Source organism: Rhizophagus irregularis, chromosome 6 (assembly GCF_026210795.1).
Source record: "Rhizophagus irregularis chromosome 6, complete sequence".
In the NCBI taxonomy this organism is placed as follows: domain Eukaryota; kingdom Fungi; phylum Glomeromycota; class Glomeromycetes; order Glomerales; family Glomeraceae; genus Rhizophagus; species Rhizophagus irregularis.
In genome coordinates, this window is record NC_089434.1 from 3,626,279 (window position 1) to 3,642,094 (window position 15,816).

The 15,816-nt window shown below is 31.1% G+C and overlaps 4 protein-coding genes across 4 annotated transcripts; 2 read left to right on the forward strand and 2 right to left on the reverse strand.

Moving 5' to 3' along the window:
• Positions 1 to 4,035: 4,035 nt before the first annotated feature.
• OCT59_026534 (uncharacterized protein) lies at positions 4,036 to 4,437 on the forward strand (the record flags this gene model as incomplete). The annotated part of the gene is made up of 1 exon (XM_066143219.1): positions 4,036 to 4,437. One exon carries the CDS (start codon positions 4,036 to 4,038, stop codon positions 4,435 to 4,437), a length of 402 nt encoding a protein of 133 aa, XP_065992758.1.
• A 3,714-nt stretch (positions 4,438 to 8,151) lies between these two features.
• On the forward strand, positions 8,152 to 9,486 carry OCT59_026535 (uncharacterized protein; the record flags this gene model as incomplete). Its single annotated transcript, XM_025329997.2, has 1 exon — positions 8,152 to 9,486. The coding sequence occupies one exon, from the start codon at positions 8,152 to 8,154 to the stop codon at positions 9,484 to 9,486; it is 1,335 nt and encodes a 444-aa protein (XP_025187324.2).
• Positions 9,487 to 10,394: 908 nt separating this feature from the next.
• OCT59_026536 (uncharacterized protein) lies at positions 10,395 to 11,559 on the reverse strand (the record flags this gene model as incomplete). The annotated part of the gene is made up of 1 exon (XM_025329272.2): positions 10,395 to 11,559. One exon carries the CDS (start codon positions 11,557 to 11,559, stop codon positions 10,531 to 10,533), a length of 1,029 nt encoding a protein of 342 aa, XP_025187325.1. The 3' UTR covers positions 10,395 to 10,530.
• An 840-nt stretch (positions 11,560 to 12,399) lies between these two features.
• OCT59_026537 (uncharacterized protein) lies at positions 12,400 to 13,702 on the reverse strand. Its single transcript, XM_025324254.2, has one exon. The coding sequence runs from the start codon at positions 13,635 to 13,637 to the stop codon at positions 12,759 to 12,761; it is 879 nt and encodes a 292-aa protein (XP_025187326.1). The 5' UTR covers positions 13,638 to 13,702; the 3' UTR covers positions 12,400 to 12,758.
• Between the last annotated feature and the right edge of the window lie 2,114 nt (positions 13,703 to 15,816).

The following is a 15,816-nucleotide window of genomic DNA, read 5'->3' on the forward strand; positions in this document are numbered from 1 at the left end:
TAAGGGACCCATTTTGTCAAACGTTGCAGGGATTGGTAATAAATGGAAATGATGATCCCGGACTAGGAATAATATATTCCGTGATAGCCGTAAAACAATAGACAAAAAATATCAATTTCACGCTACCTACGTACAAAATTTATTTAATTCTTAGCAAGACGTCTTTACAAAAAATTCTATCATAACCTAATCAGCTCTTTTAACCGTGAGCTAGAGTTTCGATCAGTAGCGGTTTTATCCGGTTTTTATCCGGATACCGGCTCGGTTAATTTAGGCTGGGACCACCAAAATTAATAAAAATTTATGGAATAATATTATTTTAATTCTGGCCGAAATTATAGTCCACTCAAAGCCGAAATTTGTAACCTTTTTAATCATAATCCCACGTTAAAATATTTGAGGTTTTATCCGGATCGAAACACTACCGTGAGCGTTACGTATACTGTGTAACTCTTTTCCACACTTGGAAAGTTTACATAGGATTTACATAGAATTATAAAAAAATTTTTTTTTATAATACAATTGAAAAATACCGTAATTTTCCTATATTGGCATAATCATTTAGGAATAGTTTTTTTTCGCGCCTGCATCTCCCTTTTTAATTATGTAGATCATTTTGATCACATGACTTCGTTAAGATTTCCCATTTTTAAAAAATCCTGACGTGAGACCTTATGCACACGATGGACCAGATATACAATCTCGTATTGATTATATATTCACTTCATCCAACATTCTTCAATATAGTTTTTATGCTTATACTCATAGCGTTTCTGAAGACCTCTTTACTACAGATCATAAGGCTCTAAGTTGTTACTTGACTCAAGATTATTTTAGAAATAAATCTAATAGCTCTAGGAAAAGCTTAGAAAAATCACCCACGTACAAACCTAATACTAATCCTCAAATTCGCTACAAATACAGTTCTATGACCACAGAATCTTGGTCTAATTACAAACTTACCAACGGTATTATATATCGTCAACAAATCAATAATCCAACTTCACCGGACAAAACACTGGAACAACAAATTGAATTCTATTGGTCTAATATCAAAGATATTATTAACCAAACTAAAAAAAAATGTATTCCCTTTTCCGAATATAAGAAATACACGAAACATGATCGTCCCCTTTATTTAAGACAAAATAATAACAAAATACTTACACTTCGTACGATTTTACGAAAATTCTCTAATACCAAAATTAATAGAATACAAGGTGACCACGATAAATGGAAAGACTACTGGAAACCTTGGGGCATATTACGACAACAAATTTTGATCATAGACGTTCACTTCAATGCCAAACGTACTATTTGGTTACCAGTTAATTTGACAATAGATAATATATCCGATGTCAAAAAAGATTTACAAAGCCTTTTAAGAGTAATCATTGTGTTACATAAAAAAGAAGAAGATTTATGGACTATCAATAATATTAATAAATATATTAACGATAGGAATAATAATTTAGTCCACGATCAAAAAAGGATGATTAATAGTATCCTTGAACGTAAACCTCAAAAAATAACCTTAGATCGTTTACATTATTACGATCAACAAACTAATCAATTTCAATTTACCAATAATCCACATATTATAGCAGAACAGAGTAATTTACATTTTCAACGTTTAGGTAAAGACCTTAACGAAATTAATAACGTTAAAAAGTATAAGTCAATTCAAGACCTCCCGTTATATTGGAGATCAACTTACGAACCTATCAATAATCGTGATTGTAAACATATGAACTCATTATCGGAGGATTTCTCAATTGAAGAACTTTCCCAAGTCATTTCATCACTTCCAAATAATAAAGCTGCAAACATCTCTGGCATTACTTACGAAGATATCAAACATACACATCAAGATTTCAGAGAATATATTAAACAATTTTTTAATTATATTATGCAGGTCCAAATTTATCCACGGGATTGGTTACATGCATTTCTCTTCCCTATACCCAAACCGAAGGCTTGGGACTGCAAAATAGAAAACACACGACCTATAGTCTTGTTGGAAACGTTCCAAAAACTATTTGTTAAAATTTTGACACAAAGAATTAACACTACGCTTACGATGTACAACCTGATTAATGAAAACAATCAGGCAGGTTTGACGGGACAATCAACGTTACAACCATTACAAGTTATCCAACATATAATTGAATCTGCTTATAAGGACAAAAAACAACTTTGGATTGGTTTACAAGACCTTAGCAAGGCTTATGATAGAGTTAATTTATCTCTATTGAAATTAGCTTTAGAACGCCTCCACTTTCCCGATAAAATCACTACTCTTTTAATATTCTTATTTAGTGATCGGAAAAATAATGTTATATTACCTTTTGGCTTATCCGCTGACTATGATGTAATTCAAGGCATAGACCAAGGCGAAGTCATTAGTCCGATATTATGGATTATTTATTATGATCCCATGTTTTCACACTTGTCACAATTAACGGAGAATTTACATATTACCCGTATCAAAAAAATTAATAATATATACCAACCGGATACAGACCTACAGATAGATTACTCATCGTCAGTGGTGGGTTACCTTGATGACACCAGTTGGTTCGCCTTAGAGCTCCGAATGGGTCAGGTCAGGTCAGGTTAATTGATAAACCTGACCTGAAATTTTTTTTCAGGTCAGGTCAGGTCAGGTTATATCAGGTTGTCTGTTTGACCTGACCTGACCTGAAACCTGAAAATTTTCAGGACTATTTTTATTAAAGTATTGAAAAAAAATGGTACAAAACTTTTTTTTTAATATAATATTATGAAAAAAAACGTTTTTGCAACGTTTTTTATTAAAATATTGAAAAAAAATATTGCAAAACGTTTTTTTAATATAACATTATGAAAAAAATGTTTTCGCAACATTATTATTGAAATATCAAAAAAAAAACGTTACGAAACATTTTTTTAATATAATATTATGAAAAAACGTTTTCGCAACGTTTTTTTCTCGAAATATTGCGATTCAACATTTTTATATTGATTTTGTATAAAAAAAGTGAGTTGCGGTATTGCGATTCACTTTTTTTATATAGAATTAATATAAAAAAGTGAATCGCAATATCGCAACTCACTTTTATTATATAAAATCTATATAAAAAAGTGAATCGCAATACCGCAACTCACTTTTTTTATACAAAATCAATATAAAAAAGTGAATCGCAATACCGCAACTCACTTTTTTTATATAGAATCTATATAAAAAAGTGAATCGCAATACTGCAACTCACTTTTATTATATAAAATCAATATAAAAAAGTGAATCGCAATACTGCAACTCACTTTTATTATATAGTAGAATCAATAGTTTCAGGTCAACAGGTCAATCAGGTCAGGTCAATCTTCATACCTGACCTGAATTTTTTTTAAAAATCTCATACCTGACCTGAATTTCAGGTCAGGTCAGGTCAGGTTACCTGAATTTGGCTGACCTGTTCGGAGCTCTAGTTCGCCTCTTCCAAATCACAATTGGAATCCAATCTGCAAATAGCGAATTCCTTTTACGATATGGCGAATATCACCATTAATCATGACAAATATACTATCCTTACTAATAACCCTAAATTTTGTAATAAGGAATTACAATTCCAGGTCACCCCCTCCAAATCAATTACAATTAGAACAGCGCCGCGTGCTTCGTCCAACCGAATTCTTGGAATTTACATCAACGCATTTAATTCACATACGCCAACGTTAAAAAAGATTAAACAAATAGTTAATCACTTCGCGTATACAATGCGCTTCAAGAAAATAACCCATGACCACCTTATTTACATTATTAACAAAGTATTATTACCTAAATTGGAGTATATCAACCAATTTACTATTTTCACACGTTCACAATGTGATTCTTTATTAGCCCCTGTTAAAAAACTTTTCAAACAACATTTAAAATTACCAATATCTACACATAATAACATTATTCATAACAAACTATTTCCGTCTATTAATAGTTTTTTTTACAACCAATTTTATTCACATATATCAATAGTTAACGTTATTTTTAATACCCCTATGTTTTCTACTATTGGTTTACAAAAAATTTTAACTACACAATATGATTTTTGGATCCCTAATTTTCCTACGTCTAAAGATCTATCTAATTCTATTTTTTCAAATTATCAATCCCTTTTAACTCGACAATTACGTTTATTTAATAAGTTTTATATTACTTTCTTACCACACTGTAATACATCTGTTTCCGGTGGTGGTAATTCCATAGTATCCTACTTTAATTCACATCAGCTCTTAGATTCTTTATCAAGTAGCGACCTCCAAAGCTTGCAGAAAAAATGCATAATGTTCATGGACCAGTTAGCGTCCATTGATGGTTCCTACCTAAGCACCTGGAAAGATGTTAAAAAACAAAACCCTAAGGCAAATTTTAAAGGACCTACACCCAAGTGGTTTCAATGACTTGAAAAATCCAACATTATTGCGGCCAAAAGTTCGCGCCGCCTTTTACAAAATTTAATTGTTTCCCCACCAGCGCGATATGACTCTATGTCACCTCCTATACGAAAAGCCTCTAACTATCGCCCTAAGAATGAATGGACTATTTCTTGGGACTTAGTACACCAATGTGAACTATATGGCAAGACGATTGAACAACAAAATGACCTATACGGTACTAGCCTTACTTATCGAACACATTATATACCAGTGGTAGACGCTGATACTAGACCCAATTTAACACCCAAAAAAGTTACATCTATTTTACGCCCTTGTCCTGGTCAATATGGTCATAGTGTACCTTTTAGTGGCGATTTACGCCCAAAATGTATTATCGTTTCCCTAACATCACATTTGATTCTTTTTAATGTTCATGCAAAAAAATTTATACCTAACAAACAATTTTTAAAATTAGAAAAATTTTTTATTTTTCCAGTTACACCTTTACATACACTTCGTACACAAGCGTTTACGTTTAGTAAACATAGATTAATTATACCCAATGTTTTACCTTCAACGGTTCCTATTTTATCTATATTAGATTCTTACTTAGATGAGAATTCGGAAACATTTTATAATCCGAATAATTTAAATTTAAATATTTCTTCTTCTCTTTTCATTAATAATATATTTGTAGGAAATAGAGATTTGATTATTCAACTTTTAGAAATAGCTAAAAAATTTTTGTTACGAAAGAATTTTACTTTTTATACTGATGGTTCTTTTTCTAGAATAGATGTTACTTCTTCTACTCAAACTCAAATGGGTTTTGCTTGGATAGAAACTACTGATGTAACTCCTAATTCAGACCCTCCTCCGCCATCATACAAAGGCGCTTTATCTTTTAACCCGTCTTCTACCAAAGCGGAAGTTTATGCTTTACTCACGGCAATTATGGCAGTACCCGATAATAGTGAACTGGATGTTTTTACGGATTCACTTAATGTTATCCATACTTTTCATTTAGTCACGAACAAATTAACTTCTATAAGAAGATCCTTGAAATGTAATAACCACTTAGCGTGGCGCTTGATCGATATCTTAATCACGAAAAAATCCTTGATTGTTAGATTACACAAAGTCAAAGCTCACTCCAATGATTATTGGAACGACATGGCTGATAGTTTAGCCAATGTTGCACACCAACTTGCACCTTTTGAAATCAACCCTACAAACTTACCGGGCTCATTAATGACTCCTATTTGGGCTTCTATAGCACCGATTGATCGCGATATTAGAAAATTTTGTCATAACTTAACAGATGTTTATACTTTTAATCAATTCTTGGGCAACCCTTCACTCTCACCTATTTTTGATAGGTTCCCCTTACAGTCAATTCATTGGCCTCTTACCCGAGCGTGGTTACAATTTAATTCCACGCCCGATGTATGCAGCTCTACTAAATCATCACACAACGCTTTCAAAATCAAAGCACTTAATCATATTCTCCCTTGCGGTGATGTCCTCACTAAACATTACCCTGACTTTTACCCTAATAATTACATACCTTGTCCGGTGTGTAACACTCATCAAGATACTAATGAACATCTGGGAATTTGTTCAAACCTTTTACCGGTCATTAACAAAATTTTAGAGGAACACAAACGGATATTACAACGCCTCCTTGAGGAGAACACTTCATATAATTCTGTCCTCATATCACAATCAGTCGCTCAATTTGAGCTACTATCACCAATTTCGGGTTCGAACTCTTATAATCATCCCATATATTTAATTATACACCAATTTGTTTCACAAGATTTTTATAACCTTGTTCGGTCCTTTACTTTCAATGATAAACTCACTCGTTCAATTATATGGGAATTTTTAATATCATTTCATGAACACATTTACCAAGAAATATGGCCTAAACATTGCTCTTTATTGAAATTATGGGAACAACGTAATGGAATTACACCCAAACGTAAACGTGATTTTCGAAGGAAAAAACCAAAGAAGTCACGTGATCACCAATTAACTCAACCTACTGCTCGACCTAGAATTGCCTCTTCTTCTCATCACGGATCGCAAAATCTTTCGCATCCCAGAGCCCAGACGAACTCCTCACCCTCAGATGGTATTTCTCGCCGTTCGTTTCACCCTTGGACCTCTACGGCACCGTCTACTCGTCCTCCTCACCTGCCGCATCTACTGATGTGGTTGATTTTGTGTACATGTAATTTTTTACATTCTGGTGGATGGTTATCTTCTGTCCGGCATCCTAGTAGTTTCGAGTTAGATATAGATAATTTTTCTTCTTTATGTAATTTTAGATTTAATTTTTTTTGTTCTTCTTTTTCGTTCGATAGTACTTTCTAGACTCCCAGTTATGCCTGATTGTTCTATTGAATAGAGGGCAAGACGACCCCTTCGGGCTCCTCCTGAGAGGTTGGGTTTATTATTAGCTTAGAATTTATTGTTCTTTTAGATCATGTTTATTCTTATTTAGTGTTTGACCCCAGTCGAGTCTGTATTTTAAAAATAAAAATAAAATAAAAAAGACCTTATGCACTTACTATATACTATAAGAAACCTTGTACTAGGACCTAGAAATTCAGGTTTGAGTTTGCGTATTTTGAACTAAAAAAATCATGAAATTCTTCCCTTTTTTAGATAATTTTTAATAATACCAGTCAGAGTTTTATTTCCTATTATAGTAACTGACTGACATTATCATAATTCCGGCCCTGAAAAAATGTGTACAGCTTCATAGTAAAAAATTTTTTCATCACCTGACCCTATATATATTTCTGGGTCAGATATTACCTAATATCACTTTAATATAAGAGCTGAGAAAAAACTCTTTCCCCTTTTTCTCCATTTTGTTAGTTTTCCGCAGTAATTTTGCGCAAATTTAATTTTTTAGTTTCCATTTGAAACACCTAAAGGGAAGAGGCCCTAAAGGGCGCCTCGGGCATAAGACGAGGTTTTATTGTTCTCATTACACCCATACTCAAAGGGTTGGTTATGTCTTATTTTTTAAGAGCCGATGACTTTGCTCCTGCACCAAGATACGACCATACACCTGCTGGTTTTGACGACTTCATTTTCAACTATGATACTTCACGAACAGTACCTCTTACTGAAGACAGTTTATCAGATACACCTTCATTTCATAACAATTTTGAGGATATCAGGCCCTTTTCTTCGCCTAATAAAAATTATATTTTTTCTACAAAATACGAAAAGTTTCACGTGACTCCACATCAAAGAGCCGGTTATAACAAGATTTACAATTTTAGGTGCTCAAAAAGTTTCTTTTTTGAGCTGGTTGATCATTTACCAAACACCAATCAACTTCAATTGAAGATTTACACAAATGATTATCATATGTCCTCTATCCCGATTAATCACAACTCCACGAGTCAACTCCCGAATTTCAAATTTCAAATATTGAAACAGCTCACACACTTTTTTTCAACACAAAAAGTTATCCCTCGAAGATTGCAAGAAAAATTTTTTACATATATTCGTAAAAAACTATTGGAGCGCTTGGATTTTATAGCATCACGTGCCCAAAAAAAGAACAAAAATAATCACATGACTAAAACTTTTTTTAATTTTTCGTATAAAAAATATAGATTTTATTTTGGAATTTACCTTCCATGTAATCATACTCATACAGTGGGTCCGTTGACCAATACTGCCGCGACCTGTTCCATTCCGGTTCCTTTCACAATGTCACATTATCGTCACGCCTGTATTATTCACCACAAGAAACTAGTCCTATATTTCCTCTCGAAGGATAACAAAATTCCTGATGTTAGTAATTGCAAAACATTCAAAGACTTTCATGCAACTCGCCTCTACAACAGATGGGTTAAGAAGAAGAAATATCAGAATTTTTCAAACCGATTAGGAATTTCTTTCACCACATCATACCAAGCGTATAACACTAATGTCGTCGCTACAAAAGGACTTGATTTTATTTACGGCAAAAAATATGGGAATCTTCAATTTACTCCCAGTTCATCTCCAAAAGTCAAGAAAAGACAAGAAGCACACTTTAATGCTTTGGTTAGGCATACCTTTCACAACGCCAAGCTGGATGATAATGCGCAGACGGATGATAAACTCCGAGCTGCAAGACGTTACAAATTATTATTTCAAGAAAATCAACTATTCACCGCTCCTATCAAACATCTTCGATATAAAAAAAAATTTATCGAACCTTCAACCGGTTACTATACCTTTCCGATTCCACTTCTTAAAATTAAGACCGTATCTGCATCTGCTATAGCGGAGACAATTTGTAACGTTAGCTCTGTCGCTACTACGTTAAATGATAATCCTACATCCTCAGTCAATACTGACAATTGGGAGAACGTACCTGAACATTATATTCCGTTAATTCCTCAATCTGCAATTTACGAAGGTGGTTTATTGAATCAACCTTCTTGTATGAAAATCTGGAAAAAGAAATTACAACCACTTGCAGTTGGCAGTGCTGGCTGGTTAGCTCACATGAAAGAAATCTATGATGATCATAGTGAAAGGATGGAATATGAACAAGAAAGAATAATTGCTGGAATACAATGGGATACGACTCCCGATCAAGGCGAATACCGAAAGGATCTATGTAATCTCGTAATGGAATTCACTGACGCTCATTACAATTATGCGAAGAAATTGATTGAAATGTCATCAGAAGTAATACCCGATTTACCGACCGTATCTGGACCACTTAAACAAAGTGAACGCAAAAAAATGCAAAAACAACGATTACAAAAATTTAAAGAAATTGAACAAAAAAGATGCGAAGATACTGAAATCTTAGAAGATTTACGCTCTCGGGTTGACACTTATGAAAATTATTTTGTCGTCGGTTATTATGGGAATGAAATCGGTTTGGCATTTCAGCCTTGTGCCATTATGGATGAGAGACTACTTAAACGACGTGCCAATGATAATGGCAATTTAGATACTCATTATAGTTATCATAAAGATAAAAAGGTTTGTATATTATCCGCCTCAAAGGATTTAGGAAATGGTCCATCTGCTCGTACTATCTAAGTTCCCGTTAGTCAAATTTTTATATATAGATTTATGAATATATTAGTTTCTAGTTGTATATGCTTATTAGCATTTTAGTTCATTTTTTTACGATAGATTTTTAACAACTTGAAATAGTGTAAAACATTCCACCTCTCACAGTATTTACAGGTGGCAGCCCTATGGGCTGAAAGAAAAATACGGATTAGTGCTCGTCATTTAATTGTTCTTCCCTCTACCTGCTCCTTCATCGGTCGTGTTGTTGGAGTAGTCTATGGTATATAATAATTAGTTAGGGTCTGCCCCTCGGGATAGATGATGGACTAAATGATGGGCGTAATTATTGTAATTAATGCTCTCTTAGAATAGTCCTTCCGACTTTACATAAAATAAAATAAATAAATAAAATAAACTTTAATATAAGAGCTTACTTCCCCCCCCTAGGTAAGATATGTTATATATATAATTTCTTATATAGTATTGTATGTAACCTAAGATCTTTAGTTACCCCCCCTAAAATATTAGGTAATATCTGACAGCACCCTTATACTATGCGTATTTTTGACCGCTCTACAAGTTTTATTAATATATCAAAAGGATTAGAATGTTATTTTTGACTTTTATATGTAACATATTATAGGGGTGCGACATAACGCAGGTGCGATAAAAAACAAAACTCATCATTTTATTACTGTCATTTATTAAGCGTTTGCTTTAAATGTAAATGAACTGAATCTTTTTTCTATAATAAGAAATAAATTGATATAATTTTCCTTGAATCCATTTATATTTTATTTTTAAAAAAAACGGGGTTTGAATAAATTTTTTTCTTAACGAATTCTTTTTTTTCTTGAAATTAATAAGTATAAATAAAGGACTATCACCTGAGAAGTATGTTAGCAAAGTATACGATCGTTACCATATCTAAGTTCAAATGTTTAAGAATTATATTTTTATTATTCCAAATAAAATGATAAATTCAATCAAAAAAAAAAACTTTCATCAATTCAAATTTCTAGATGAAAATAAATCCGAGAATAAAATTTGATGATGCATATTACAGGCTCAACTATAGTGAATTTTTTGATAAATATCACACCGGATTTTTTCATATAACTCCTTAGTTTCTCTAGCTAATATTTCCCATTCTGCTATCTCGATTAATTCTTCTTGTTTTGCTTGCTCTTTAGCTTTGTTAATTAATTTTTGATTATCTCGCTTCCAAGCTTGCCAGTCATAATTTTTAAGAGGATCATTTTCTATTTTGTAATTTTTTAATTGTTCTGCTAGTTTTCCCGTACATAAAAGTGTTCTTGAAAAGTAACTTCCCGTCAAACCCAAATCAGAAGCGGCGATATTGATATCAAAAAAAATTTCAGGCAAATACTCTAAACCACTATCTATGTCAGTATCAGCGATACCTATTCCACATAAACTAGTTAAATTTCTTAATGGTTTTAAAGAGCCATAAAAACGATTACCTTCAAGGTATAATCTACGCAAATTAATAAAGGGAGTAAAACAACTTAGATCTCGGGCAGGAAATTCGTTGTGAGTCAAGCGGAGGGTAATCAACTTGGAAGGATTTATAGTTTTTAAAAATTCTAAGCTTTTTAATTGGCATTCATTACAAAAAATTTTTTCAATTTTATCTAATCCAGTAAAATCTAAATTAGTTAACTTATTGCCTGAAAAATTAACTTCTTCAATTTGTCGGTTATTAGATATATTTATATTTGTGAGTTGATTATTGAAACAGTTTAATTCACGAAGTTGTAGACAATCAGAAATATCTAATGTAGTAATTTTATGGCTACTAATACTCAAAACCTCCAAATTAACGAACCCTTTTAAAGATAAGGGACCTTTTAAACTAATACCGTCTTCAATAATTCCCTTGTTTATCACATTATCAAGAATAGCTGACAAGGATCGACCCTCCATAAAAAGTTTAAGTGAATTATTAAAATTATTTTCTAATCCTGTTATTCCTGTTAAGTCTTGTTTGCAACCTATTCTTTTAACTCCTTTCTTTTTATCGGCAGTGGGGTATTTTTTATCCAACCATTCCTGAGCATTTACCTCGTTTACCATAATGTAATATTTTAATACTTTAAAATGACTTAAAAAAAAAAATAATAATATTTTTAATTATTAGTTGCGAAAGAAGAAATTACATTAAATATATTTTAAAAGCATATTTCATATGCCATGTGATTTATTAACCTTACCAAACGCCTAAAAATGATACCATTCTCACAATGATGTTTGACGCTAAAACATTCAATAATTTTTATTGAAATATGAAATTTTGGAAAAAATCAGTGAAATATAATGTAATTATTTCCTTACTGAGTGTAATTGAAGACCCACTTTTTCAAACGAACCAATCAGTTGCAGAGATTCCAGTTCATTATTGCCGATTATTGATTCATTTTGGTAAATAAACGGAAAAGATGATCCTGGAGACCTGGACTATATATTCCGTAATAGCCGTATAACACAATAGACAAAAAAACCAATTTCACGCTACCTACGTATAAACTTTTAGTTATTTTAATAATTCGTATTAGCTAGCCTCTTAGAAAGGCACCTTTACCAAAAAAGTCTACCATAACCTAATTAACAGAGTATTATATATATACTTTCTTACACTTGGAAAGTTTATATGGAATTATAAAAAAATTTTTTTTATTATAAAACAATCTACGAAAAATACTAAAAATTTTGTACTTTGGCATAATCAATTTATTATTATATTATTTATTAAGCTTTTGCTTTAAATGTAAACGAACCTTTATTTTTATGTTGCTACTCGTTACATTTATTGTATTTATTCAAGAAAATGAAATATTTATTTTTATTTTATAATAAGGAATAAATTGATATAATTTTATTTGAATTCGTTTATTATTATTTTTTATTTATTTTTTTAAAAAAAGGGTTTTGAATAAATTTTTTTCTTAACAAATTCTTTTTTTCTTGAAATGAATAAGTATAAATAAAGGACTATCTCCCGAAAAGTATGTTAGCAAGTATACGATCGTTACCATATCTAAGTTCAAATGTTTAAGAATTATATTTTTACTATTCCAAATAAAATGATATATCCAATCAAAAAAGGCTTTCATCAATTTAAATTTTTACATGAAAATAAAATAAAATTTAAGGATGCTTATTATATAATATGATCAATTCAACTACTTAGTTTCGTCTTATTAACTATTCAGCTATGAGTTTTTGATAAATATCACATCGAAGATGTTCATATAACTCTTTAACTTCTTTAGCTACTAGCCTACTACTTCCCATTCTAATAACTCAGTTAATTCTTCTTGTTTATCTTGCTTTTTAGCTTTGTCAATTAATTCTTGATTATCTCGCTTCCAAGCTTGCCAGTCATAATTTTTAAGGGGATCATTTTCTATTTTGTAATTATTTAATTGTTCAGCAAGTTTTCCCGTACATATAAGTAATCTTTTAAAGTGACCTCCCACCAAGCCCAAATAAGAAGCGGCGGCATCGAGATTGAAAAAATTTTCAGGCAAATATTCCAAACCACTATCAATGTCAGTTCCAGCAATACCTATTTCCTTTAAATAGGTTAAATCCCTTAATGGCTTTAAAGAACCATAAAAAGGATTGTTAACAATATATAATCTCTCTAAATTAATAAAGGGAGTAAAACAACTTAAATCTTGGGCAGGAAATTTGTTGTTGTTCATGCGGAGAGTGACCAACCTGACCGGATTTAGAGTTTTTAAAAATTCTAAATTTGTTAATTGGCAGCCATCACAAAAAATTTTTTCAATTTTATCTAATCCAGTTAAATCTATATTAGTTAACTTATTGTCTGAACAACGTAATTCACGAAGTTGCAGGCAATCAGACACATCTAATGTAGTAATTTTATGGTTACAGATATTCAAAAATTCCAAATTAATGAATCCTTTTAAAGATAAAGGACCTTCTAAACTAAGATTGCTTTCAATTATACCACTGTTGTTTATCTCATTATCAAGAACAGCTGATAAGGACCGACCCTTAATAAACGATGAAAGTAAATTACTTCCCACACTTTTTAAGTCTTGTTTAGGACCGATTCTTTTGACTTTTGCTTTGGCTTCTGCAGTGGGATATTTTCTGTCCAACCATTCTTGAGCTTTTACCATAATATAATATTTAGTTAGGATAACTTATTTTTTAATATTTTATTTTGTTATATTCTTAGTTTGAGAGAGAAAGGAAAATGAACTTACATTGAGGTCTATATATAAAAAAAGTGATCAAAATTTCATATGATTGTGATTTTTTTATTAACCTTACCGGGTTATATCAAAATGCAAAAATTTGACCCTGTACAAGTACAACATCATATATGTAACACAATATATGTTGGTAATTTCTGCCAAATTAAGATTTCTAAAAAGATTAATAAAAAATAGTTGTAAATCATTACCCTGTCTGATACTAATGCTAATATGGTGAAAAATGGACTCGGTTTTTTTTGTAAGTCAATTTATTAAAAGTAACAATGTGAACGATATACGCAAGATGTAAAATAAAAGAAAATAACAATTGCTAAAGTTGGTAATTTTTCCTGCGATGTTTTCGTCAGGTAAACTTTAACCACGCTAGATGGGACTTGATTGATTCAATCTTTGGAGAAAGTCGTTGAATTTCCACAAGTTGGGAAATTGAGCATTTCGATCATGTGCACAAAAAAATTTCTGAAACTCATTCTTCAAGTGAACGGTATTCATGACGTAAAGCAACATAGGAGCGTCTTGCTGCTAAAAGTTGTTCAGTATTAACAGAAATATACTTGCAAACATGAAAATATTATTGTTTATTAGTAACGGTTAAAAGATAGTCAATGGCTTTTTTAAGAGCTTGAGGGACTTTTTTGAGGTCGTTACGAAGAGTGTTAAGATGAATAAGTTTTTCAGCTTCTAAAGTATCAAAAACCATCAAGCAGTTTCTTTCTTAAAAAAAAAACAAAAAAATAGTAGCTACTATATCAAGACTTACGGTCCCAAAGAAAAATGTGTTAGAATTTTCTAATAAGTTTACTGCAGATTTAAACAAAAAGTGAAAGAAACATAAAAAGGTCAAACCAACCAAAAAAAACTTCATAATGCCTAGCAGAAAACTACTACCTTTTTAGGATGCTGACCGAAATTATCATAATTCTGGCCCTGAAAAAATGTGTACAATTTTTTTGGTACGATACTTTTTTGAGCAGAATTATTGATCTGGTAAGGTTATGAAAATAAAAGAAAAAAGAAATTTTTTATGATCATTTATCGATTAATAAAATGAATCTTTCAAATTGTACTTTAATAAGTTTTTTAAAATACTAAAATTAACAAAATACGATTAGTATCCAACAAAAGAAAACATCATGAAAAAAAAAATTAGTTTATATTTCGTGGGTTTTATAATTACAATCCATTGAATTATTGCAATTTCAGAATTTTACTAATTACTACCTCACTTGCTAAAAAAAATTATGATTATTATATTCATATAAATTAGAAATTAATAACTTTTTTCTTTATCACAAAGCTAAAACATTATTAATAATATTATTACTTTGGTGCCTTTTATCTTAAAATTCTATTTAAAGATAGTTAGATCAGAAACAGATTAACCGACAGATGAAAATTCAATCAATAAAATAAGATTCACTCTGCGTTTAACATATACTTTAAGGAATGCAAATCTCTCTTTACAAGTATTGCTATTCTCAAGATTTTGCCATTGTTTGAACGCCAAATTTATCAACATCTTCAATGAATTCAAATTAACATTTTTTTTATATCTTTGGCTAATAGAAATGACAATGTTTACCATTAACTGGTTTGTCTATTATTTCAGAGGCAAGCACAAATTATTTTTTATGTCATACATTAGATTAAATGGATTATAGATCACTCAAATTTTTTGGCCAGAAAAGATATTAACTAACTATTACTATAATTTGGAACAACCTTAACCCCTTAGGTAGTGAAAAAAAAAAAATTTTTGATGATTCTTAAACGAACGGTTCAGGTCTCTAATTATTATCTGGATGTCCACTAAAATAGTTGCGTGAAAATATGCTTAAGAACTTGGGTTTCCAGAAAAAATCAATTGACTTTAGTATTCAAAAGCAAGCGACATAGAAATTTATACGTAAGACAAAAAAGTAACGCGCAATAACAAATTAAAACACACTACCGCAATAATGTTAGGTTGCTTAAGAGAAATTATGAACCTAACAACATTATTAAATAGAGGTTGTAAAACGTTTCAGTTGATCTCGGAAACGATATTCTCGATCGTTTACTATTTTATCTTTGTATTCGG